This window comes from Pseudophryne corroboree, chromosome 1, assembly GCF_028390025.1.
Source record: "Pseudophryne corroboree isolate aPseCor3 chromosome 1, aPseCor3.hap2, whole genome shotgun sequence".
NCBI classification, from domain to species: domain Eukaryota; kingdom Metazoa; phylum Chordata; class Amphibia; order Anura; family Myobatrachidae; genus Pseudophryne; species Pseudophryne corroboree.
Window position 1 is genome coordinate 548128832 of NC_086444.1, and position 26743 is coordinate 548155574.

The 26743-nt window shown below is 46.9% G+C and overlaps 1 protein-coding gene across 5 annotated transcripts in view; it reads left to right on the top strand.

The window, feature by feature from the left end:
* The window catches only part of LOC134898490 (RNA exonuclease 1 homolog), a 279518-nt gene that overhangs the window by 203293 nt on the left and 49482 nt on the right, over positions 1–26743 (top strand). For 3 of the 5 annotated variants that reach the window (XM_063914100.1, XM_063914098.1, XM_063914097.1), the window contains exon 16: positions 105–225. The exons of the other annotated variants lie outside the window; for them this stretch is intronic. In XM_063914100.1, the coding sequence (XP_063770170.1) occupies positions 105–225 (121 nt within the window). The remainder of the gene's footprint in view (positions 1–104; positions 226–26743) is intronic. 5 annotated transcript variants of the gene reach the window in all.

A 26743-nucleotide genomic window follows, 5' to 3' on the forward strand; every position in this document is an offset into this window, starting at 1 on the left:
TGACAGTCTGAATCATGGTGGGGCATATAATAAAGCTTACGTGCAAATATAATTTTATTTTTGCATCCTTAGTCCTCTAACAATTATTTTTTTTTTCTTTGTAGCTTATTCATGATACTGTTGTTGATACTTCTATAGTATTTCCTCATAGACTAGGCTTGCCCAATAAAAGAGCGCTGCGAAATTTAATGGCGGACTACCTCCTACGTATCATCCAAGATAATGGTAAGAGCCTTGCAAAAACTTCAAGCCCATCCTAATCTGAACCGTTTAAGATACGTGTCAATTTTAAGGTGGGAAAGTAATATGTTGGCTCCAACAAATTGTCCTTTTTGGTAAGTAAAAATTAGCTTTCTGCTTAATTTCAGTGGCAATGTAGGATTTTTCAGGGCGCAGCAAAGGGTTGGTGCCTCAATATACAAAATAGTGTACATAATGCTTGGCTGGACTTTAAAGTTTTAAGACCAGTAAAATATAATGTATAATCGGTCTACCTGCTTTTGAAGTCTTGCTACAATTTTATCATGTATAGCTCGCATGAGTACTACAAATAGATTGTCAAAAGGAGGTTGTCTGAGGCTACCTTAGACCATGTATTCCACGCAAGGGCGTGTGGTGAGGTAAGTGGCTGAGGCGGCACTGGCTAGTATGAGAGCCAGATTTACATACAATATAGGAGCCATGGGGTGCATGTGGGCATTATACACAGGTGCAGCTGTATATACTACTGGAAATTTGGTGAGGTTTTTATCAGCTGTGAAGAGACTCGCCTGCCATAGCCTTTTTTTTGTTTGTTTGTTTTTCCCTCCAGAATTTTGACTACAAAATGTCATTAGTAGATTACAAGAGATTTTTCTCCGGCTGGGTCCACAGGTTATCCACAGGATAACATTGGTGCCATTTCCGCTGTCGCTCCGGCATATCCCAAACAGTCACGAGCTTTCTGGCCTCCCAGGATGCATCGGGGCTTCTCCATATAATCCAACCCACTGACTCAGTCAGATTAGTTTTTTGTTTGGTGTGGCAGGAGCCGGACCATGGTACAGGGGTGCAGTTAATAGCAGCCTGAAGCTTTTATTATTTTATTTTTATATTTTACTATGTTTTTTGAGTGACTTTTCTTACCAGCGTCTTAAACGCATGCTAGAAAGAGTCGCTCCAACAACTCTCCACCGGGTCGCAACAACGCTTACCTTCGCGGTATAGTGCTGTCTCGATGGGCGTCTGTGTCGGATGATTCTAGCAGGTCCAGCAGACGTAACCAGGCTGTGGCTGGAGCATGGGGAGAAGGTAAGTCAATCGTTTCCTCTTACTAGGGGGTCCGGACACAGCTTCACTGTATTGGATGAGACTACAAACAGTGGTTGATGCGCCGTCACTCTGAAGTGCAACAGCGCTATGCTTTAGGGATCATAGGTGCCAGGACTAGGTGAGGCCGCGATCCTTAGAGATTAAGTCAACGGGGGGGAGTTAGACGCTCTCCTGGCCACCCCTCCCCCAAGTTCATGACCAGTTTCCGTGCGTCTCCCGTCCATGAACTTATGACCTCACTTCCGGCTCAGACGCTACCACGAGGGTACTTGGTCGCAGCTTAGACGCTGCGATGGTGTACACTAGACTTTCTGCCTAGACCCGGTCGCAGACAGGAGCGTCTGCATATACTTATCGTGCAATGAGCGTCTGTGTCTCTCATCAGTCATCAAGAGCGGCAGTGTACACTAGTAGCGTCTGAATCCACTCAGCGTCTTGCGAGCGTATTGATGGATATGGAAGTGTGGTGAGTCTCAATGTATCCCACTCTATGGAGAAATGAGTTATACAGTACTAAAAATTCTCTCTACTTGTTAGTATGAATTGTTAATTTTTGGTACATTGCATATGAGGCCTGTACATTACTGTTTTCTGCATGATATATCTGAAAAAACTGGTTAAACAGAAATACAATTGTCCCATTTACTTGTAAGTAATTTTTATGGTTGATTGTATTCTCATATGACAATGTGTCTAATATTTTAACATGTGACTGACTGCTAGTATGTGTGCTGACTTTTATATGCCTGTCAGTATTGTTTCTGAACCTCAAATCAGGTACACTGATTGTGGTAAGATTGATATCACTTCTATATCTATATAAGTGATTTTCAGTCACAAAAGAGTAGTATTTGTAAAAATTTATTATTTACCTTGTCTGTGAGCGGCAAAAGTGATGAGATACTTTATCAGGGCCCTACACCCTTAACATGCTTATCTGGTATAGTGATTTTGCATGGAATAGACTAGTATCTTATGAGGGGCAACGCCCTGCAAGAGGGGTGTGGTCGCACAGACCTTGTCTGCAATTGCTGGCAAATTTAGCATCTGCAGTTCCACCCCCGGGAATAGGTTATACTATTAACCCATACGTGCAGCTCCCTCCTTATGGTTTCAGCAGCTTTTACAAATAGCCAGGCTATTAAAACCAGGGTAGATACATCCATGTTACAGACTACACAAGATGAATTAAAATACCCCATATCAGATATAGCTGACCTTATTGATGCATGAAGGCTATTCTGTCTCTGGAAGAATCAGCCAAAGCAGTGTCAAAATCTAAGGCACCTGTATTTAAACAATGCTCCAGTGATGCAATGGCAGTGCGTAGTACTTATAAGACGGTATCTGTTGAGCAATGCTAAAGGTTTAGTTCAAGCCTGGCCTGGAGCAGCTTTGTTACCTGTTTTAGGGATTCTTACTATCCCTTTCCAGCTGCGGACTGTTCAAAAAGAGAAGTTCCTCCTAGAGTAGATGCACATGTTGTTCGACTTGTGCGTAATATTTTATTGCCGTCTACTTTACTAAATGATGTCACAGATAGAAGAGTAGATTAGTTTCTTAATAAAAAAATATAGATATATTTTCTCTTTCAGGGGCAGGGACAAGGCATGCTATGGCTTTAGCCTGGATGGCAAGGGCAATGTTAGAATGGGGGAGGAACTAGAGACTGGCCTCTCCCCTCCTACCAGGGAGCAGGAGTCTTATCTAGGCCGTATAAGATAAGCTGCGCAATATTTGAAGAAGCAGCAATTGATATGGGTACGATTGCTTCTAAAGCATCAGCCTTGACAGTAGCCGCTCGTAGAGCAGTTTGGCTACGCACTTGGAAAGCAGATGCAGAATCCAAGAAAGCTCTGGAAGCATTGCCTTTAATTGGTAATATATTGTTTGGGAAACAATTGTCAGATATTCTAGAATCGGAAGCTGAATCCAAAAAAGTCATTTCCAGCTAGTTATAACCCTAAGACTAGGGGTTCAAAATTTTTGGCCATTCCGATGGCAAAACAAAAGAGGAGTCTAAGCAACCCCAGTTCAATAGATCAGCCAGGGGTAGGAAGCAATGGGCTAGTAGAAAGCCAGCTTCCAAGCCTGAACAGAAGCCATCAGCCTGAGGACACGGGTTTCCGTCTGGAGGATTCCAGGGTTGGGGGCCGACTCCTTCATTTTGCACACATATGGCAACAGTCGACGACAGATGCTTGGGTGCAGAAGGTGGTATCTCTCGGTTATGGGTTCCCATTCAGGAGGCAGCCTCCTCAAAGGTTTTTTTGCACCAGCCCGTCTCGTATAGTCGAAGGCCAATGCCCTGCAAGAAGCAGTTCAGAAATTGCTTCAGTCTGGTGTGATTATCCCGGTACCCCCATCACAACGGGGACAGGGTTTTTACTCCAATCTATTTTTGATTCAGAAGCCAAATGGGTCATTCCGACCAATTATCAATCTCAAAATGTTAAACAAATACATTTGGATTCCAAGGTTCCACATGGAGACGTTATGCTCTATAGTGTTGGCTATTGAACCGGGAGATTACATGGTATCTCTGAATATACAGGATGCTTACCTACATGTGCCTATAGCAAGGACTCATCAATGTTACCTCAGGTTTGCCATCCTCCAGCAACATTTTCAGTTCCAAGCCTTGCCCTTCGGGCTAGCAACAGCACCCAGGGTGTTTACCAAAATTATGGTGGTTATGGCAGCTTCTCTCTGCAAGCAGGGGATAAGAATATTTCCATACCTCGACGAGCTTTTAATCCTAGCACATTCGCAGGAATTACTTTTGAGCCATCTTCAACAGACGGTAGTTTGTCTACAAAGACACGGGTGGCTCATAAACGGAAAAGTAGTCTCTGAATCCGTCACAGCGGATGGTCCATTTGGGGGCCATATTGGATTCAGGTCTACAGAGGGTTTTCTTACCAGAGAAAAAGATAGCCAAAGTGCAGGTCATGATTCAGGAGTCGTTGCACACTTAGACCATGTCAGTCCATGCAGCAATGCCACTGTTGGGTCTGATGGTGTCAACCTTCGACATGGTGGAATATGCACAATTCCACTCAAGACCTCTACAGCAGCTTATTCTGACCAAATGGAACGGAAATCATCAGACAATAAAAAGACAGATGATAAAGTTTCCGGTAAACGTAAGAAGGTCTCTAGCTTGGTGGCTACAGAGGGACCATTTAAACAAGGGGAGACCCTTTTGGATAAAGGAATGGCAAGTCCTGACAACAGATGCCAGTCTTCAGGGCTGGGGAGTGGTGCTCGAAAGCCTTTGGTTCCAGGGAAAATGGACCATAAGGGAAAGTCGCCTGCCAATAAATGTTGGAAATAAGGGCCATTTATATGGCTCTAGTTCAGGCAAAGGACAGTTTGCAAGGAAGACCAGTCCAGATCCGCTCAGACAATGCAACAGCGGTAGCATACCTCAATCATCAGGGAGGAACTCACAGCAAAAGATTGATGGAGGAAGTAACTCCCATACTAAGGTGGGCAGAGCTCCATCTTCCAGCATTGTCAGCAGTGTTTGTTCCAGGAGTACTGAACTGGGAAGCAGTTTTTCTCAGTTGACACACCATTCAGGAAACCGAATGGGCAGTACATCCAGAAATGTTTGACCATAGTAAACAGATGGGGTCTGCCAGAGAGAGATCTCATGGCATCTCGTCTGAACAACAAAGTTCCATTTTACAGATCAAGAACAAAGGATCTTGGAGTGATCCTTGTAGACGCACTGTCGGTGAATTGGAAGTTTCATCTGGCATATCTGTTTCCTCCAATCTCCCTGTTACCCAGTGTAGTGAGAAAAATAAAGCAAGCAAAGGGATCCATAATTCTAATAGCTCTAGCTTGGCCCAGAAGGCATTGGTACACAGATCTACTAAGGATGTCTGTGGAAGCTCCAATACTGCTCCCTCAACGTCCAGATCTACTAATGCAGGGTCCTTGTTATCACAGCCATCTGGATCGTCTGTCTTTGACGGCGTGGCTATTGAGACCTCTATCCTAGAAGCTAGAGTATTTTCAAAACAAGTAATTCAAACTATGCTTAGAGTAAGAAAGCCTTCTTCAGCTCGTATTTATCATCGAATATGGCAAGCCTATATTCATTGCTGTAGTGAAACAAGTATGAATCCAAGAGCTTTTAAACTATCCAGGATTTGGGATTTCCTTCAAGCCGGATTGGATAAGGGATTGAAAGTAGCTTCTTTGAGAGTTCAAGTATCGGCATTAACTGTATGGTTTCAGAGAAAGATTGCTGACTTACAGGATGTGCATACTTTTTCAGGGAGTTGTACATATTCAACCTCCATTTGTTCCTCCTGCAGCTCCATGGGATTTGAATCTGGTTCTTAAAATTCTTCAGGGACCTCCGTTGAACCACTTAAGAGAGCAGATCTTAAATGGTTAACTGCTAAAGTGCTCTTTCTACTGGCAATGGCGTCAGCTAGAAGAGTGTCAGATTTAGGAGCACTGTCATGTAAGTCTCCTTTCCTAAGTTTTTTTTTTCCAGATAAGGCAGTTCTCAGAATTAGATCTGGTTATCTTCCGAAGATGGTTTCAAAGTTTCACCTTAAAGAGATTGTAGTCCCAGCTTTTCAGGTATCGGGACTTTCTGCGGGAGAAGCATCGCTGGACGTGGTCCGAGCATTAAGAATCTACATAGATCATACTAGTGCCATCAGAAAAACAGATTCTCTCTTCATCCTCTACGGATTTCATAGAAGAGGATGGCCTGCTAGTAAACCGATGCTAAAAACCAATCTGTCTCTTGGTGCTTGATTATACAAAAAAATTATAAATAACTACCAAAGGTCAATTATGCTGCAATTATAAATCAGCTGGGTATCCGTTTATGTCTGTGAGCATAAATAATAGTAGCCTTCCTGTTACAGGAAAAGACACTTAGACAAAAATATAATTACTCTGCGCTTAATACCATATGGTCCATAGGATGATTGAAAACACATGCAATGGTATTAATTCTTTTAATATAATATACTTTAAAACACAAAATATCAACTACAATAAGGAGTGCAAAGGAGATAGAGATAGATATATATATATATATATATATATATATACACATGTCAAGGAAATTACACAACTGCGCCTGCATGCATATAGAATGACATAAATGTGTGATTTGAAAAAAGAGAAATCACAGCACTGTATTTGTAAAATTAACTGACATTTATTCTTATGAAAAATGAAGAGTGAAAAATATATATATAAATAAAAATTGAAACCAAAGAAGATGCAAAAACAAAAAAACACCTTTTAATACAGGTAAAATATATGTCAGAATATTTATATGATCGGTCAGACTAATCTTCCTGCACCTTTATAATATTGGAAAAACTTTGAAAAAAACTTTGTAAAAAGACTTGAAAAAATAGTAAAGTTCCAAATGTCTGGTGTGAATAGAGTGTGGCGTCCCACCTCTTTTCCACCTTGTTGTGGCTGGTTAAGTAGTATACTGCAGATAAGGTAGATATCTCTGGATAATAGGGGAATGTTCAACTTCCAAGTATAGCCCAGTGGTGATAATAATTGTGAATCCCAGTGGAGGCAAGATCTTATTTTGTAGCTGCTGTGTGGTTGCGGGGTACCCCAACGTCGGTAAAAGTGGGATAAGGTAATCAGGGAAGAAGGTACAAAAGAACCCCGGACTCCCCGCTAATTCTCTCCGTTATATTCAGCCGGAGGCGCCTGCACTCACAGGTGTCTGCCGACCGCTATGACGGGGGGACGCGGTCATGCCACTGGGGGGAAGGTAACACTGACTTCGGGACCCACAAGGGGACTGTCCGTCGTGAACCTTCCCTCCTGCGGGGTCAAATACCTTTTTCTCCTGCGCTTGATCCCGACGTGTACTATCCCTGTTCTCTTCTTTCTTCCTTCGGCCTGTTTTCTCGGTGTTCCGCTTGTTGGTCTGTCCCCTCTCAGCCGCGCGGCTCCGTTCTACCTTCACGGGATCACTGGTCTGTGCGGTTTTGTTCCGTCCAGATCTCCTTCTCGGTCTTGCAGTGTTTTATAGTAGTATAGTCTATTATGAAGGTAGTGATGTGTTGATATGCTATTTCTCCAACGCGTATCGACCCGTCTGGGTCTTCCTCAGGGAGTCCGTCCCTGAGGAAGACCCAGACGGGTCGATACGCGTTGGAGAAATAGCATATCAACACATCACTACCTTCATAATAGACTATACTACTATAAAACACTGCAAGACCGAGAAGGAGATCTGGACGGAACAAAACCGCACAGACCAGTGATCCCGTGAAGGTAGAACGGAGCCGCGCGGCTGAGAGGGGACAGACCAACAAGCGGAACACCGAGAAAACAGGCCGAAGGAAGAAAGAAGAGAACAGGGATAGTACACGTCGGGATCAAGCGCAGGAGAAAAAGGTATTTGACCCCGCAGGAGGGAAGGTTCACGACGGACAGTCCCCTTGTGGGTCCCGAAGTCAGTGTTACCTTCCCCCCAGTGGCATGACCGCGTCCCCCCGTCATAGCGGTCGGCAGACACCTGTGAGTGCAGGCGCCTCCGGCTGAATATAACGGAGAGAATTAGCGGGGAGTCCGGGGTTCTTTTGTACCTTCTTCCCTGATTACCTTATCCCACTTTTACCGACGTTGGGGTACCCCGCAACCACACAGCAGCTACAAAATAAGATCTTGCCTCCACTGGGATTCACAATTATTATCACCACTGGGCTATACTTGGAAGTTGAACATTCCCCTATTATCCAGAGATATCTACCTTATCTGCAGTATACTACTTAACCAGCCACAACAAGGTGGAAAAGAGGTGGGACGCCACTCTCTATTCACACCAGACATTTGGAACTTTACTATTTTTTCAAGTCTTTTTACAAAGTTTTTTTCAAAGTTTTTCCAATATTATAAAGGTGCAGGAAGATTAGTCTGACCGATTATCATATAAATATTCTGACATATATTTTACCTGTATTAAAAGGTGTTTTTTTGTTTTTGCATCTTCTTTTGTTTCAATTTTTATTTATATATATATTTTTCACTCTTCATTTTTCATAAGAATAAATGTCAGTTAATTTTACAAATACAGTGCTGTGATTTCTCTTTCTTCAAATCACACATTTATGTCATTCTATATGCATGCAGGCGCAGTTGTGTAATTTCCTTGACATATGCCAATCATTGGAGGCATTTGGGTTTAGCCTCTCACTCATACTGCTGCCACCCCCGTATTATTCATATAAGTGGAGCGTTGGTCACATTTGCGAGAAACATATATATATATACACTGCTCAAAAAAATAAAGGGAACACTAAAATAACACATCCTAGATCTGAATGAATGAAATATTCTTATTAAATACTTTGTTCTTTACATAGTTGGATGTGCTGACAACAAAATCACACAAAAATTATCAATGGAAATCAAATTTATTAACCCATGGAGGTCTGGATTTGATGTCACCCTCAAAATTAAAGTGGAAAAACACACTACAGGCTGATCCAACTTTGATGTAATGTCCTTAAAACAATCAAAATGAGGCTCAGTAGTGTGGGTGGCCTCCACGTGCCTGTATGACCTCCCTACAACGCCTGGGTATGCTCCTGATGAGGTGGCAGATGGTCTCCTGAGGGATCTCCTCCCAGACCTGGACTTAAGCATCCGCCAACTCCTGGACAGTCTGTGGTGCAACTGTGGTTGGTGGATGGAGCGAGACATGATGTCCCAGATGTGCTTAATTGGATTCAGGTCTGGGGAACGGGCGGGCCAGTCCATAGCATCAATTCCTTCGTCTTGCAGAACTGCTGACGCACTCCAGCCACATGAGGTCTAGCATTGTCTTGCATTAGGAGGAACCCAGGGCCAACCGCACCAGCATATGGTCTCACAAGGGGTCTGAGGATCTCATCTCAGTACCTAATGGCAGTCAGGCTACCTCTGGCGAGCACATGGAGGGCTGTGTGGCCCCCAAAAGAAATGCCACCCACACCATTACTGACCTACTGCCAAACCAGTCATGCTGGAGGATGTTGCAGGCAGCAGAACGTTCTCCTTGGCGTCTCCAGACTCTGTCATGTCTGTCACATGTGCTCAGTGAGAACCTGCTTTCATCTGTGAAGAGCACAGGGCGCCAGTGGCGAATTTTCCAATCTTGGTGTTCTCTGGCAAATGCCAAACGTCCTGCACGGTGTTGGGCTGTAAGCACAACCCCCACCTGTGGATGTCGGGCCCTCATTCCACCCTCATGGAGTCTGTTTCTGATCGTTTGAGTAGACACATGCACATTTGTGGCTTGCTGGAGGTCCTTTTGCAGGGCTCTGGCAGTGCTCCTCCTGTTCCTCCTTGCACAAAGGGTAGCGGTCCTGCTGCTGGGTTGTTGCCCTTCTACGGTCTCCTCCACATCTCCTGATGTACTGGCCTGTCTCCTGGTAGTGCCTCCATGCTCTGGACACTACCTGACAGACACAGCAAACCTTCTTGCCACAGCTCGCATTGGTGTGCCATCCTGGATGAGCTGCACTACCTGAGCTACTTGTGTGGGTTGTAGGGAGGTCATACAGGCACTTGGAGGCCACCCACACTACTGAGCCTCATTTTGACTTGTTTTAAGGACATTACATCAAAGTTGGATCAGCCCGTAGTGTGTTTTTCCACTTTAATTTTGAGGGTGACTCCAAAACCAGACCTCCATGGGTTAATAAATTTGATTTCCATTGATTTTTGTGTGATTTTGTTGTCAGCACATTCAACTATGTAAAGAACAAAGTATTTAATAAGAATATTTCATTCATTCAGATCTAGGATGTGTTATTTTAGTGTTCCCTTTATTTTTTTGAGCAGTGTATATATGTTTATATTATAACCGGATTGAATAAATTACATAGCAGAAATAACTTCCCACTAGATATTAACCATTATTTTTTGTACATAATGTTCAGTATTGGTTATCAACTTATCTAATCCCGATAAGAGGTGGATCAACCTACAATGAATCAGTGCACTGATAAAATTCAATACGGGATCTCGGTTAACAGCATTTCCGCAAATAGTCTGGGTTAATGTCCCCGGAGGTGTTAGTCCCGAGCGCTATAAATATCGTTTAGATAAGATTGATGATGGATTAATAATGCAGTAAACCGGTATATATGCTCAAATCATGAATGGATCACACCAAGCTCACCACCAAGACGCACTTGCGCAATGTTCAAAAGATGGTCAGCAATAGTTGAATTGGAAGGAGCCGGCTGGGAAGGCACCGGACGTCTCCGTTCTCCCCAGTGCTTGTGCCGCTACCACTTCCAATAGCCGCCTGATGTTGTCTAGCCGTGCAGGTGGATTGATGTCCGTATAACGAAGTGTCCCCGGAGTAAGACGAGCAGTCACCAGTGGCCTCTCTATTTTAGTAAACAGACGCTGGCAAGATGGCTCCGAATGGTAATTTCAGTAGCTTATTCTCGTGCTGATCTCCCTACTCCAGCTAATGTCTCTGCTCACTCTACACGTAAGGTAGGTCCTTCATGGGCAGCACAACATGGTGCTTCAGCAGAACAGATTTGTAAGGCAGCCACATGGTCTTCCATTAACACATTCATTAGACCTTATGCCATGGATACTTTTGCCTCTCATGACGCTGAATTCTGGCGAAAGGTTCTCCTGTCTAATCAGGAGCGTCCCCACCACTAAAACTGGCCTTTGGGAATCCCAATGTTATCCTGTGGATAACCTGTGGATCCAGCCAGAGAAATATAACGTTATGGTAAGAACTTACCGTTGATGACGGGATTTCTCCTATATCCACAGGGGTCCCACCCTGACGCACCTGATTTGAGGATCTTTACAATCACTAAACCTCTTCCCTCTTGCATGGAAGGGTGTGCATGTGTGTTCTTATCGCCTGAATAGGTTTCTACCTTATGCTCCTGCCTAATTGCTGTGGAAATAACTGATTTGACTGAGTCAGTGGGCGGGATTATATGGAGAAGCCCCGGTGCATCCTGGGAGGCCAGAAACTTCGTGATTGTTTGGTGCCATTTCCGCTGTCGCTCCGGCATTGTCCAATGTTATCCTGTGGATACCTGTGGACATAGGAGAAATCCCGTTTTCTCTAACGTCCTAAGTGGATGCTGGGGACTCCGTAAGGACCATGGGGATTAGCGGCTCCGCAGGAGACTGGGCACAACTAAAGAAAGCTTTAGGACTACCTGGTGTGCACTGGCTCCTCCCACTAAGACCCTCCTCCAGACCTCAGTTAGATTCTTGTGCCCGGCTGAGCTGGATGCACACTATGGGCTCTCCTGAGCTCCTAGAAAGAAAGTATATTTAGGTTTTTTATTTTACAGTGAGATCTGCTGGCAACAGACTCACTGCAGCGAGGGACTAAGGGGAGAAGAAGCGAACCTACCTAACAGGTGGTAGTTTGGGCTTCTTAGGCTACTGGACACCATTAGCTCCAGAGGGATCGACCGCAGGACCCGACCTTGGTGTTCGTTCCCGGAGCCGCGCCGCCGTCCCCCTTACAGAGCCAGAAGCAAGAAGTCGTCCGGAAAATCGGCGGCAGAAGACTTCGGTCTTCACCAAGGTAGCGCACAGCACTGCAGCTGTGCGCCATTGCTCCTCATGTACACCTCACACTCCGGTCACTGATGGGTGCAGGGCGCTGGGGGGGGGCGCCCTGAGGGCAATATATGACACCTTGGCTGGCAAATCTACATCATATATAGTCCTAGAGGCTATATAGATGTAAAATTACCCCTGCCAGTATTCCAGAAAAAGCGGGAGAAAGTCAGCTGAAAAAGGGGCGGGGCCATCTCCCTCAGCACACTGGCGCCATTTTCTCTTCACAGTGCAGCTGGAAGACAGCTCCCCAGGCTCTCCCCTGTAGTTTTCAGGCTCAAAGGGTTAAAAAGAGAGGGGGGGCACTAAATTTAGGCGCAATATATGTATACAAGCAGCTATTGGGGGAAAAATCACTCAGTTATAGTGTTAATCCCTGCATTATATAGCGCTCTGGTGTGTGCTGGCATACTCTCTCTCTGTCCCCCCAAAGGACTTTGTGGGGTCCTGTCCTCAGTCAGAGCATTCCCTGTGTGTGTGCGTTGTGTCGGTACGGCTGTGTCGACATGTTGGATGAGGAAGGTTACGTGGAGGCGGAGCAGAGGCCGATAAATGGGATGTCGCCCCCTGTGGGGCCGACACCAGATTGGATGGATAGGTGGAAGGTATTAACCGACAATGTCAACTCCTTACATAAAAGGCTGGATGACGTAGCAGCTGTGGGACAGCCGGCTTCTCAGCCCGCGCCTGCCCAGGCGTCTCAAAGGCCATCAGGGGCTCAAAAAACGCCCGTTACCTCAGATGGCAGACACAGATGTCGACACGGAGTCTGACTCCAGTGTCGACGAGGTTGAGACATATACACAATCCACTAGGAACATCCGTTACATGATCTCGGCAATGAAAAATGTGTTACGCATTTCTGACATGAACCCAAGTACCACATAAAAGGGGTTTTATTTTTGGGGAGAAAAAGCAGCCAGTGTTTTGTTCCCCCATCAGATGAATGAATGAAGTGTGTAAAGAAGCGTGGGTTCCCCCGATAAGAAACTGGTAATTTCTAAACCGTTACTGATGGCGTACCCTTTCCCGCCAGAGGATAGGTCACGCTGGGAGATATCCCCTAGGGTGGATAAGGCGCTCACACGTTTGTCAAAAAGGTGGCACTGCCGTCTTAGGATACGGCCACCTTGAAGGAGCCTGCTGATAAAAAGCAGGAGGCTATCCTGAAGTCTGTATATACACACACTCGGGTTCTATACTGAGACCTGCAATTGCCTCAGCAAAATAGTGCTGCTGCAGCGTGGTCTGATACCCTGTCAGATGATAATACCCTAGACAGGGATAATATTTTGATAACATAGAGCATTTTAAAGACGTCGTCTTATATAGGAAGGATGCACAGAGGGATATTTACCGGCTGACATCCAGAATTAATGCAATGTCCATTCTGCCAGGAGGGTATTAGAAACCCGGCAGTGGACAGGTGATGCTGCCTTTAAAAGGCACATGGAGATTCTGCCTTATAAGGGTGAGGAATTGTTTGGGGATGGTCTCTGGGACCTCGTATCCACAGCAACAGCTGGGAAGAAAAATTTTTTACATCGGGTTTCCTCACAAAAGCCTAAGAAAGCACCGTATTTTCAGGTACAGTCCTTTCGGCTTCAGAAAAGCAAGCGGGTAAAAGGCGCTTCCTTTCTGCACAGAGACAAGGGAAGAAGGAAAAAGCTGCTCCAGGCAGCCAGTTCCCAGGATCAGAAATCTTCCCTCGCTTCCTCTGAGTCCACCGCATGACGCTGGGGCTCCACAGGTGGAGACAGGTGCGGTGGGGGCGCGTCTCGGGAACTTCAGGGACCAGTGGGCTTGCCCACAGGTGGATCCCTAGGTTCTGCAAGTAGTATCACAGGGATACAGGCTGGAGTTCGAGGCGACTCCCCCTCGTCGTTACCTCTCATCAGCCTTGCCTGCTGCCCTCGGAGAAAGGTAGTACTGGCGGCAATTCACAAGCTGTACTTCCAGCAGGTGAAATCAAGGTACCCCTCCTTCAACAAGGCCGGGGTTACTGTTCCAAAACTGTTGTGGTACCGAAACCAGACGGTTCGGTGAGACCCATTCTAAAATTGAAATCCTTGAACACTTATATACGAAGGTTCAAGTTCAAAATGGAATCGCTCAGGGCGATTATTGCAAGCCTGGAGAATTTCAGGGTATCACTGGACATCAAGGATGCTTACCTGCATGTCCCTATTTACCCTCTTCACCAGGTGTACCTCAAAATTGTGGTACAGGATTGTCATTACCAATTCCAGACGTTGCCGTTGCTCTGTCCCCGGCACCGAGGGTATTTACCAAGGTAATGGCCGAAGTACTTATCCCGTACTTGGACGATCTCCTTATAAAGGCGAGGTCCAGGGAGCAGTTGTTCGTCGGAGTAGCACTATCTCGGGAAGTGCTACGACAGCACGGCTGGATTCTGAATATTCCAAAGTCGCAGCTGGTTCCTACGACGCGTCTACTGTTCCTGGGTATGGTTCTGGACACAGAACAGTATAAAAAGGGTTTCTCCCGGAGGAGAAATCCAAGGAGTTGGCGTCTCTAGACGGAGACCTCCTAATACAAATACAGGTGTCGGTGCATCAATGCACGCGAGCCTTGGGAAAGATGGTAGCTTCTTACGAAGAAATTCCATTCGCCAGGTCCCATGCAAGGATCTTCCAGTGGGATCTGTTGGACAAGTGGTCCGGGTCGCATCTTCAGATGCATCGGCGGATAACCCTGTCTCCAAGGGCCAGGGTGTCGCTGTGGTGGTGACTGCAGAGTGCTCATCTTCTAGGGGGCCGCAGATTCGGCATACAGGACTGGGTCCTGGTGACCACGGATGCCAGCCTTCAAGGCTGGGGGGCAGTCACACAGGGAAGAAACTTCCAAGGCCTATGGAAAAGTCAGGAGACTTCCCTACACATAAATGTTCTGGACCTATGGCCCATTTACAATGCCCTAAGTCAGGCTAGACCCCTGCTTCAACACCCACCGGTGCTGATCCAGTCAGACAACATCACGGCGGTCGCTCAGGGAAACCGACAGGGCGGCACAAGAAGCAGGATGGCGATGGCAGAAGCCACAAGGATTCTCCGATGGGCGGAAAATCATGTGTTAGCACTGTCAGCAGTGTTCATTCCCGGAGTGGACAACTGAGAAGCAGACTTTCTCAGCAGACACGACCTCCACCCGGGAGAGTGGGGACTTCATCCAGAAGTCTTCCAAATGATTGTACACCGTTGGGAAAGGCCACAGGTGGACATGATGGCGTCCCGCCTCAACAAAAAGCTACAAAGATATTGCGCCAGGTCAAGGGACCCTCAGGCGATAGCTGTGGACGCTCTGGTAACACCGTGGGTGTACCAGTCGGTGTATGTGTTCCCTTCTCTGCCTCTCATACCCAGGGTAATGAGAATAATAAGAAGGAGAGGAGTAAGAACTATACTCATTGTTCGGGGTTGGCCAAGAAGAGCTTGGTACCCAGAACTCCAAGAAATGATCTCAGAGGACCCATGGCCTCTGCCGCACAGACAGGACCTGCTGCAGCCGGGGGCCTGTCTGTTCCAAGACGTACTGCGGCTGCGTTTGACGGCATGGCGGTTGAACGCCGGATCCTGAAGGAAAAGGGCATTCCGGAGGAAGTTATCCCTACGCTATTTAAAGCTAGGAAAGAAGTGAACGCAAACCATTATCACCGCATATGGCGGAAATATGTTGCGTGCTGTGAGGCCAGTAAGGCCCCAAAAGGAGGAATTTCAGCTAGGTCGATTTCTGCACTTCCTACAAGTCAGAGGTGACTATGGGCCTAAAATTGGGTTCCATTAAGGTCCAGATTTCGGCTCTATCGATTTTCTTCCAAAATAGAACTGGCTTCACTGCCTGAAGTTAAGACTTTTGTTAAGGGAGTGCTGCATAGTCAGCCCCCGTTTGTGCCTCCAGTGGCACCGTGGGATCTCAACGTAGTGTTGGTTTTCCTGAAGTCGCATTGAGTTGAGCCACTTAAATCCGTGGAGCTACAATACCTCACGTGGAAAGTGGTCATGCTGTGGGCCTTGGCGTCGGCCAGGCGTGTATCAGAATTGGCGGCTTTGTCATGCAAAAGCCCTTATCTGTTTTTTATATGGATAAGGTGGAATTGAGGACTCGTTCCCAATTCCTTCCTAAGGTGGTATCAGTTTTTCATGTGAACCAACCTATTGTGGTGCCTGCGGCTACTTGGGACTTGGAGGATTCCAAGTTTCTGGACGTAGTCAGGGCCCTAAAAAATATGTTTCCAGGACGGCTGGAGTCAGAAAGACTGACTCGCTATTTATCCTGTATGCACCCAACAAGCTGGGTGCTCCTGCTTCTAAGCAGACGATTGCTCGCTGGATCTGTAGCACGATTCAACTTGCACATTCTGCGGCTGGACTGCCGCACCCTAAATCTGTAAAAGCCCATTCCACGAGGAAAGTGGGCTCTTCTTGGGCGGCTGCCCGAGGGGTCTCGGCTTTACAAATTTGCCGAGCTGTTACTTGGTCGGGGTCAAACACTCTTGCAAGAGTCTACAAGTTTGATACCCTGGCTGCGGAGAACCTAGAGTTTGCTCATTCGGTGCTGCAGAGTCATCCGCACTCTCCCGCCCGTTTGGGAGCTTTGGTATAATCCCCATGGTCCTTACGGAGTTCCCAGCATCCACTAGGACGTCAGAGAAAATAAGAATTTACTCACCGGTAAATCTATTTCTCGTAGTCCGTAGTGGATGCTGGGCGCCCATCCCAAGTGCGGATTGTCTGCAATACTTGTATATAGTTATTGCCTAACTAAAGGGTTATTGTTGAGCCATCTGTTGAGAGGCTCAGTTGTTATCATACTGTTAACTGGGTATAGTATCACGAGTTATACGGTGTGATTGGTGTGGCTGGTAGGAGTCTTACCCGGGATTCAAAATCCTTCCTTATTGTGTCAGCTCTTCCGGGCACAGTATCCTAACTGAGGTCTGGAGGAGGGTCTTAGTGGAAGGAGCCAGTGCACACCAGGTAGTCCTAAAGCTTTCTTTAGTTGTGCCCAGTCTCCTGCGGAGCCGCTAATCCCCATGGTCCTTACGGAGTCCCCAGCATCCACTACGGACTACGAGAAATAGATTTACCGGTGAGTAAAATCTTATTATCAACGGTAAGTTCTTACCATAACTGTATATATAATATATTCTTTCTCTTGCGTCCTAGAGGATGCTGGGGACTCTGTAAGGACCATGGGGTATAGACGGGCTCCGCAGGAGACATGGGCACCTGAAAACTTTCTAGTATGGTGTGCACTGGCTCCTCCCTCTATGCCCCTCTTCCAGACCTCAGTTAGATCTTGTGCCCAGAGGAGATAGGGTGCATTACAGGAGCTCTCCTGAGTTGTCTGTAAAAATAATTTTGTTAGGTTTTTTATTTTCAGGGAGCTCTGCTGGCAACAGACTCCCTGCATCGTGGGACTGAGGGGAGAGAAGCAGACCCACTTCTTAAGAGTTAAGGGCTCTGCTTCTTAGGCTACTGGACACCATTAGCTCCAGAGGGAGTCGGAACACAGGTCTCACCCTGGGGTTTGTCCCGCAGCCGCGCCGCCATCCTCCTCACAGATGCCGGAAAAAAGAAGCCGGGTGAGTATGACAGATCATATGAAGACGTCAGGCGGCAGAAGACTTCAGATCTTCATGAGGTAAGCGCGCAGCAGGTAGCTGCGCGCCATTGCTCCCACATTTACACACACACACATGGCACTGATGGGTACAGGGGGGGCGCCCTGGGCAGCAATAAACCTCGTTTTTAGGCAAGAAGCATGTAGTTAGGCTGCGGGGCAGTAAACTACGAATCCCCGCCATTTTTTTCAAAATATTGAGCGGGACCGAAGCCCGCCGCATGAGGGGGCGGAGCTTGATCCTTCAACACTAACCAGCGCCATTTTCTCCACAGAGGCTGCAGAGAACACTGGCTCCCCGGACTCTCCCCTGCTGAGCATCGGAGGGCTGAAAATAAGAGGGGGGCACATATTTAAAGCGAAGTGAGTGGGGAATTCTGTATACATTTATATGTAAAAGCGCTATCTGGGGTTTTTTCCCTGGGTCAGTTGGCGCTGGTGTGTGCTGGCATACTCTCTCTCTGTCTCTCCAAAGGACCTTCTTTGGGGAATTGTCCCCTTATAGTTATATCCCAGTGTGTGTGGGGGGTGTCTGTACGTGTGTCGGCATGTCTGAAACGGAAGGCTTATCCAAAGAGGAGGTGGAACAGATGAGTGGTGTCTCTCAGTCGGCGGTGCCGACTCAGGATTGGATGAATATGTGGCATATGTTAAATGCTAGTGTAGCTTCACTGCATGAAAGACTGGACAAAGCAGAGTCCAGAGTGTCGGCAGGCAATCAATCTACAGATTGTGCCGACTCACAGGACCCGTCGGGGTCTCAGAAACGTCCCTTCTCACAAATAAGGGACACAGATACAGACAAGGACTCTGATTCCAGTGTCGACTATGATGAAGCAAGGTTGCACCCCAGGGTGACAAAGTATTCAGTGCATGATTATTGCAATAAAAGATGTTACATATCACTGATGAGCCCTCGGTGCCCGACACGAGGATACACATGTTTAAGGGAGAGAAACGGGTTATAAACTTTCCTCCTTCCCATGAAATTAATGAGTTATGTGATAAAGCTTGGGGAAACTCCAGATAAGAAACTGCAGGTTCCCAAAAGGGTTCTTATGGCGTACCCTTTCCCTACACAGGACAGGATACGTTGGGAATCCTCTCCCACAGTGGACAAAGCCTTAACACGCCTTTCCAAGAAGGTGGCGCTACCGTCCCCTGACACAGCGGCCCTCAAGGACCCTGCGGACCGCAGGCAAGAGACTACACTAAAGTCTATCTACACTCATACTGGTACTTTGCTTAGACTGGCAATTGCGTCGGCATGGGTATGTAGTGCAGTAGCAGCTTGGACAGATACACTGTCAGCTGACCTTGATACCCTAGATAGGGATACAATTTTGTAAACATTAGCTCATATTAAGGACGCAGTCTTATATATGAGGGACGCTCAAAGAGACATTGGTTTACTGGGTTCAAGAGCCAATGCTATGGCTATTTCGGCAAGAAGAGCCTTGTGGATCCGCCAATGGACGAGGGATGCAGACTCAAAAAGGCATATGGAGGTTTTACCTTACAAAGGTGATGTATTGTTTGGGGACGGCCTCGCGGACCTGATCTCTACAGTTACCGCGGGTAAGTCTACCTTTTTACCTTTTGTTCCTCAACAGCAAAAGAAACCCCCACAATATCAGATGCAGTCCTTTTGGTCGCATAGATCCAGAAGAGGTCGGGGCTCCTCTTTCCTCGCCAGAGGTAAGGGTAGAGGCAAGAGGACACCTGCTGAGGCTGGTTCCCAAGAGCGGAAGTCCTCCCCGGCTTCCGCTAAGTCCACCGCATGACGCTGGGGCTCCCCTGCGGGAGTCCGCTCGGGTGGGGGCACGCCTTCGACTATTCAGCCAAGTCTGGGTTCAGTCAGACGTGGACCCTTGGGTGATAGAAATAGTCTCCCAGGGCTACAAGCTGGAATTCGAAGAGGTGCCCCCACGCCGATTTTTCAAGTCTGCCTTACCAGCTTCTACTCAAGAGCGGGAAGTAGTGCTAGCTGCAATTCGAACGCTGTGTCAACAGCGAGTGATTATCAGGGTTCCCCTGAGCCAACAGGGAAAAGGGTATTATTCAACCCTATTTGTGGTCCCGAAGCCGGATGGTTCGGTCAGGCCCATTTTAAACCTAAAATCCCTGAACCTGTACCTGAAAAGATTCAAATTCAAGATGGAATCGCTCAGAGCGGTGATAGCCTGCCTGGAAGGGGGTGATTTTATGGTGTCACTGGACATAAAGGATGCTTACCTTCATGTACCCATATATCCCTCTCATCAGGAGTACCTGAGATTCGCGGTACAGGATTGTCATTACCAGTTTCAGACGTTACCGTTTGGGCTGTCCAAGGCTCCGAGGATTTCCACCAAGATAATGGCGGAAATGATGGTGATCCTGCGCAAGCGAGGGGGTCACAATTATCCCAGATTTGGACGATCTCCTGATAAAAGCGAGATCAAGAGAGCAATTACTGGAGAACGTGGCACTCTGAGTGCTTCAGCAACATGGGTGGATTCTCAATCTACCAAAGTCACAGTTGGTTCAGACAACTCGACTAGCCTTCCTTGGCATGATACTGGACACGGAACAAAAGAAAGTTTTCCTCCCGTTGGAAAAAGTCCAGGACCTCCAGAACATGGTCCGAGAACTACTGAAGCCGAAAAAAGTGTCGGCTCATCAATGCACTCGGGTTCTGGGGGAAAATGGTGGCAACTTACGAGGCCATTCCCTTCGGCAGGTTCCATGCAAGGACGTTTCAATGGGATCTTCTGGACAAATGGTGCGGGTCCCATCTACAATTACATAAAAAAAATAATACTGTCCCCCAGGGCCAGGGTGTCTCTTCTATGGTGGCTGCAAAGTGCCCACCTTCTAGAGGGTCGCAGGTTCGGCATTCAGGACTGGATCCTGGTAACCACGGACGTGAGCCTCCGAGGATGGGGAGCAGTCCTCCAAGGAAGACATTTTCAGGGACTTTGGTCAGACCAGGAGTCCTGTCTACACATCAACGTGTTGGAGCAAAGGGCCATATACAACGGCCTTCGACAAGCGGAGATTCTTCTTCGCAACCTACCGGTTCTGATTCAATCAGACAATGTCACAGCAGTAGCTCATGTGAACCGCCAAGGCAGGACAAGAAGCAGAGTCGCGATGGCGGAAGCCACCAGGATTCTTCGCTGGGCGGAAAATCACGTAAGCGCTCTGTCAGCTGTCTTCATTCCAGGAGTGGACAACTGGGAAGCAGATTTCCTCAGCAGACACGATCTCCATCCAGAAGAGTGGGGACTTCATCAAGAAGTCTTTGCAGAGATAACTGATCTCTGGGGAGTTCCTCAAATAGACATGATGGCGTCACGCCTCAACAAGAAGCTTCGGAGGTATTGTGCCAGGTCCCGGGACCCTCAGGCAATAGCAGTAGACGCTCTGGTAACACCATGGGTATTCTAGTCTGTCTATGTGTTTCCTCCTCTTCCTCTCATAACAAAAGTGTTGAGGATCATAAATCGAAAGAGTACAGACAATACTCATTGTTCCAGACTGGCCTCGAAGGGCCTGGTACTCAGATCTTCAGGAGATGCTCACGGAAGATCCCTGGCCTCTTACTCTAAGGGAAGACCTGTTACAGCAGGGGCCCTGCATGTTCCAAGACTTACCGCGGTTACGTTTGTCGGCATGGCGGTTGAACGCCGGATCCTAGCAGAGAAGGGTAAAACATTATCACCGTATCTGGCGGAAATATGTCTTTGTGTGAAACCAAGAATGCTCCTACGGAAGATTTCCATCTGGGTCGTTTTCTCCACTTCCTACAGACAGGAGTGGATATGGGCCTAAAGTTAGGCTCTGTTAAAGTACAGATTTCAGCCTTGTCAATATTCTTTCAGAAGGAATTGGCTTCTCTCCCAGAAGTCCAGACGTTTGTAAAAGGAGTACTACACATCCAGCCTCCTTTTGTGCCCCCGGTGGCACCATGGGACCTGAACGTGGTGTTGCAGTTACTTAAGTCACACTGGTTTGAACCCCTTAAAACTGTAGAGTTGAAATTTCTCACCTGGAAGGTGGTCATGTTAGCCTTGGCATCTGCGAGGCGTGTGTCAGAATTGGCGGCCTTGTCTTACAAGAGCCCTTACTTGATTTTTCACGTAGATAGAGCGGAATTGAGGGCTCGTCCTCAATTTTTTCCCAAGGTGGTGTCTTCATTTCATATGAACCAACCTATTGTGGTGCCATTGGCTACGAGTGACTTGGAGGACTCCATGTCCCTGGATGTAGTCAGGGCCTTAAAAATTTATGTAGCCAGGACGGCTAGGATTAGGAAAACAGATGCATTGTTTGTCCTGTATGCAGCCAACAAGATTGGCGCGCCTGCTTCGAAGCAAGCTATTTCTCGCTGGATCTGTAACACGATTCAGCAGGCTTATGTTACGGCTGGATTGCCGTTACCGCATTCAGTAAAGGCCCATTCCACTAGGAAGGTGGGCTCTTCTTGGGCGGCTGCCCGGGGCGTCTTGGCATTACAGCTTTGCCGAGCAGCAACTTGGTCGGGGTCAAACACTTTTGCTAAATTCTACAAGTTTGATACCCTGGCTGATGAGGACCTAGCATTTGCTCAGTCGGTGCTGCAGAGTCATCCGCACTCTTCCGCCCGATTGGGAGCTTTGGTATAAACCCCATGGTCCTTACGGAGTCCCCAGCATCCTCTAGGACGTAAGAGAAAATAAGATTTTAAAACTACCGGTAAATCTTTTTCTCCTAGTCCGTAGAGGATGCTGGGCGCCCGTCCCAGTGCGGAAAATCTGCAAGGCTTGTATATAGTTATTGCTTACATAAGGGTTATGTTACAGTTAGACTCTGTCTTGGACCGGTACGGTTGTTTGTTCATACTGTTAACTGGTTATGTGTATTCCAGGTTATATGGTATGATTGGTGTGGGCTGGTATGAATCTTGCCCTTAGATTAACAAAATCCTTTCCTCGTGTTGTCCATCTCCTCTGGGCACAGTTCTCTAACTGAGGTCTGGAGGAGGGGCATAGAGGGAGGAGCCAGTGCACACCATACTAGAAAGTTCTTTTAGGTGCCCATGTCTCCTGCGGAGCCCATCTATTCCCCATGGTCCTTACGGAGTCCCCAGCTTCCTCCACAGACTAGGAGAGAAAGATTTACCGGTAGGTTAAAAATCTTATTTTTTTTCTCCAGCAGGGTCCACAGGTTATCCACAGGATAACAATGGGAGATGATGGAGCGACAGCTGATTGGCACCAAACGATCAAAAGCTTTCTGGCCACCCAGGATGCAACGGGCCCGTCCATATATCCCGCCCACTGGCTCAGGCAAATTGTTTTTTTATTTGGTGCGGCAGGAGCCGGACCATGGTCAGAGGGCTGCTGTTTCCTTAGCAGCCCCAAGCTTTCTTATTATATTTGTATAGTCTTACTATTTTTTGAGTGATCTTTCTAAACGGCGTCTTATACGCATATTGGAAAGAGTCGCTCCAACAACTCTCAGCCAAGTCGCAACAACGCTTACCCAAGAGTACAGTGCTGTTTCGGTGGGCGTCTGTGTCGGATATACTAGCAGGTCAATCAGACGTTACCAGGCTGTGGCCAGAGCACAGAGGGAAGGTAAGGCATCTGTTCCGCTTAGTAGATGGAATATGGACACAGCCGCACTGTTTTGGGAGGAGACTACCAAACCGTAGCTGACGCGCCAACACCACGGGTGCTCCAGCGCTAGGCCTTAGGGATCATAGGCACCAGGAATAGCATGAGGCCGCGATCCCTACTGTTGTCAGCGGTGGGGAATCGAACGCTCTCCTGGTCGCCCATCCCCCCGGTTCAGACCAGTTTCCGCCAAGTCTCCCGCCATGAATTGATTCCTCTCTTCCGTCTCGGACGCTACCAGAAGGTACTCTGTCGCAGCATAGGCCACTGCGTCAGTGTTCACTAAGCGCTACCACAAGAGATCTGATTGCAGCATAGGCGGCTGTGTGACCACTGCGTCTGTGTTCACTGAACGTTACCATGAGACCGGAGTGTCTGTGTCCGCTATAGGTTACTGGAGCGGCAGTGTACACTAGTAGCGTCTGGATCCACTCAGCGTTCGCTAACTTATTTATCGATCACTGGGAGCGAGGCGAGTCTCCCTGTATCCCACTCTACTGGGTACGGGCTATACAGCACTAACTTTCTATCTACTTTGTCAAGTACGAATAGTTAAGTGCCTATTGCATACGAGTCTGTGTACATTTACTGTGGTTTTATTCGCATTGCGTCTGAATACGTTAGATCGGTTTTATGCAGGATTCAGTAAATGTTCGCCTGCATACTTTAAAAAGTGTTTGTAGTTGATGTGCTCATATGACTAATACATAACATGTCACTCACTGCTAGTGTGATTGCTGACTTTAATATAGGTTTGTCAGTTGTTTCTTCTGATCAATGCTGGTGCATGGGTAGGGTCAGATTGATATCACTTTAAGAAGATTAAAGTGGTTACAGTCACAAATTGTGTAGTACACTGAAAGTGCAGATTATTTATCATGTCTAAGAGCGGCAAAGGTGACCAAGGTACACTTACAGCAACACTCATATCATGTTTGTCTTGCGAAACTGTATTATCCTCTCAGGATCTGGTTCAGGATGGTTTGTGTAAATTGTTTTGCTTTTCAGCAGAACACAAGGCAGATCCCTGTACATCAGGTACAGATGGATCCACCTTGGGCTATGTTTGCACAGACTTTCTCCAGTATAGCTGAACAGATTCCTACAGCTTTGGTACCAGGTATAGGGTACCAATACATGCAGCTCCCTACCTACGGTATATCCAATTCCCCCAGCAGCTTCTCAAATGAAACAAGCTGATAGACCGATGGTAAGTAAATCTTCGCTTTCACAGGCTACACATGACAATTAATTGGAAGATGAAAGCTCTGTTTACTCTACCTCAACATACGAAGAAGGTCTCGGCTCAATAGATATAGCTGAATGAATTAGAGCAATGAAGGCCATTCTGTCCTTAGAATATTCAGCAGAGCCTGCATTAAAAACCAAGGCACCGGTGTTTAAACATCCCAAAACAGTTAAGACTGAGTTTCCAAGGTCAGACCAGCTGACGATATCATGGAAGAGGCTTTGGTAACACCCAACAAAAAATATAGAATTCCCAAAAAATGGGATTCAAATTATCCTTTTCCAGCCGGGGACTGTTCAAAAAGGGAGGTGGCGCCTAAAGTAGATACGCATGTGATTCGATTAGTGCGAAAATCTATATTGCCTTTGCCGTCAACATCTTTAAATGATGTCATGGATAGGAGAGTGGATGGTTTTCTAAAAACCATATTTTTCCTGTGTGGAGCAGTCATAAGGCCGGCCATGGCATCAGCTTGGATAGCAAATGCAGTGGCTGCCTAGGCTGATGCATTGGAAGGTGATTTGTCATCAGCTTCTAGAGAGCAAAAATCCAATATAGCCCATATTAAACAGGCTGCAGTATTCTTGGAAGAAGCGGCATTAGATATGGGTACTATTGCTTCTAGGGCATCAGCCTCAACAATAGCTGCTCACAGAGCAGTTTGGTTGCGTACGTGGAAAGCAGATTCAGAATCTAAGAAGGTTTTGGAATCTTTGCCTTTTTCTGGAAATATTTTGTTTTGGTAAGGAATTGACATACTGTATATTCTGGAGGCAGAAGCAGACTTCAAGAAGGTAAAGTTTCCTTTCACATATAACCCCAAATGTAGGGGTCCAGTTTTCCATCCCTTTCAGTCTCAAGGAAAACCAAAGGGAAAAAGTGATCGTAAACAGCCCCAATACAATAAGTTTGTACCAGAGGACCAGCTTCCAAACCAGAAGATGAGCCATCAGCCTGATGGTGCGGGCCTCCTCCTGTGAGACCCCAGGGTAGGGGGCAGACTTCTTCAGTTTGCACAGATCTGGCGGCAGTCTACAACAGATGCCTGGGTGCAAGAAGCGGTATCTCTAGGTTGTGTTTCCCTTCAAGAAGCATCCTCCTCAAAGGTTCTTCTGCACCAGTCCATCTCGGATAGAGACAAAGGCCAGGGCTTTGCAAGAAGCAGTACAGAAATGGCTTCAGTCAGGAGTAATCATTCCAGTTCCCCCTGCACAATGGGGACAGGGTTTTTACTCCAACCTAATTTTGGTTGAGAAGCCAAATGGGTCATTGCGCCCCATTCTCATTCTCAAGATGCTAAACAAATATATTTGGGTACCAAGGTTCCACATGGAGACGTACCGCTCCATAGTTTTGGCCATGGAGCCAGGGGATTATATGGTATCCCTGGATATTCAGGATGCTTACCTACATGTTCCTATAGCACTGTCCCATCAGTGTTATCTCAGGTTCATTATCCTCCAGCAGCATTTACAGTTTCAGGCCCTACCTTTTGGGTTAGCCACAGCCCCCAGAGTATTTACCAAGATTATGGTGGTTTTATGGCAGCTTGTTTCCGCAAGTATGGGATAAGAATTTTTCCATACCTCAACGACCTTTTAATCCTGGCACAATCGCAGGAATTGCTCCTGTGCCATCTCCAACAGACAATGTGTCTGCAGAGGCACGGGTGGCTTATAAATTGGGCAAAATCATCTCTGGTGCCGTCACAACAGATGACTCACTTGGGGGCTGTGTGGGATTCAGGTCTGCAGAGAGTATTCTTACCTCTGAACAAGATATCCAAGGTACAGTCAAAGATTCAGGACTTGTTACACAGCCAGAGGGTATCCATTCATGCAGCTATGCGAGTGATGGGCTTGATGGTGTCAACATTCGACATGGTGGAGTATGCACAATTCCACTCGAGACCTCTGCAGCGTCTGATTCTGGCCAGATGGAATGGAGTACATCAGACAAAGAAACAGATGCTGATGATACTTCCAGTAAAGGTAAGGAAGTCATTAGCCTGGTGTCTACAGACATCCCATCTAGATAAAGGGAGACCTTTTTGGATATCCGATTGGGAGATCCTGACAACAGATGCCAGTCTTCAGGGCAGGGGAGCAGTGTCCGGAAAATTATGGTTCCAGGGACAATGGACCAGAGAAGAAAGTTGCCCGTCGATAAACCTGTTAGAACTTCGGGCCATATACATGGCACTGATTCAGGCAAAGGACATTCTTCAGGAAAAACCAGTCCAGATGCGCTCAGACAATGGGATGGCAGTAGCGTACCTCAACCG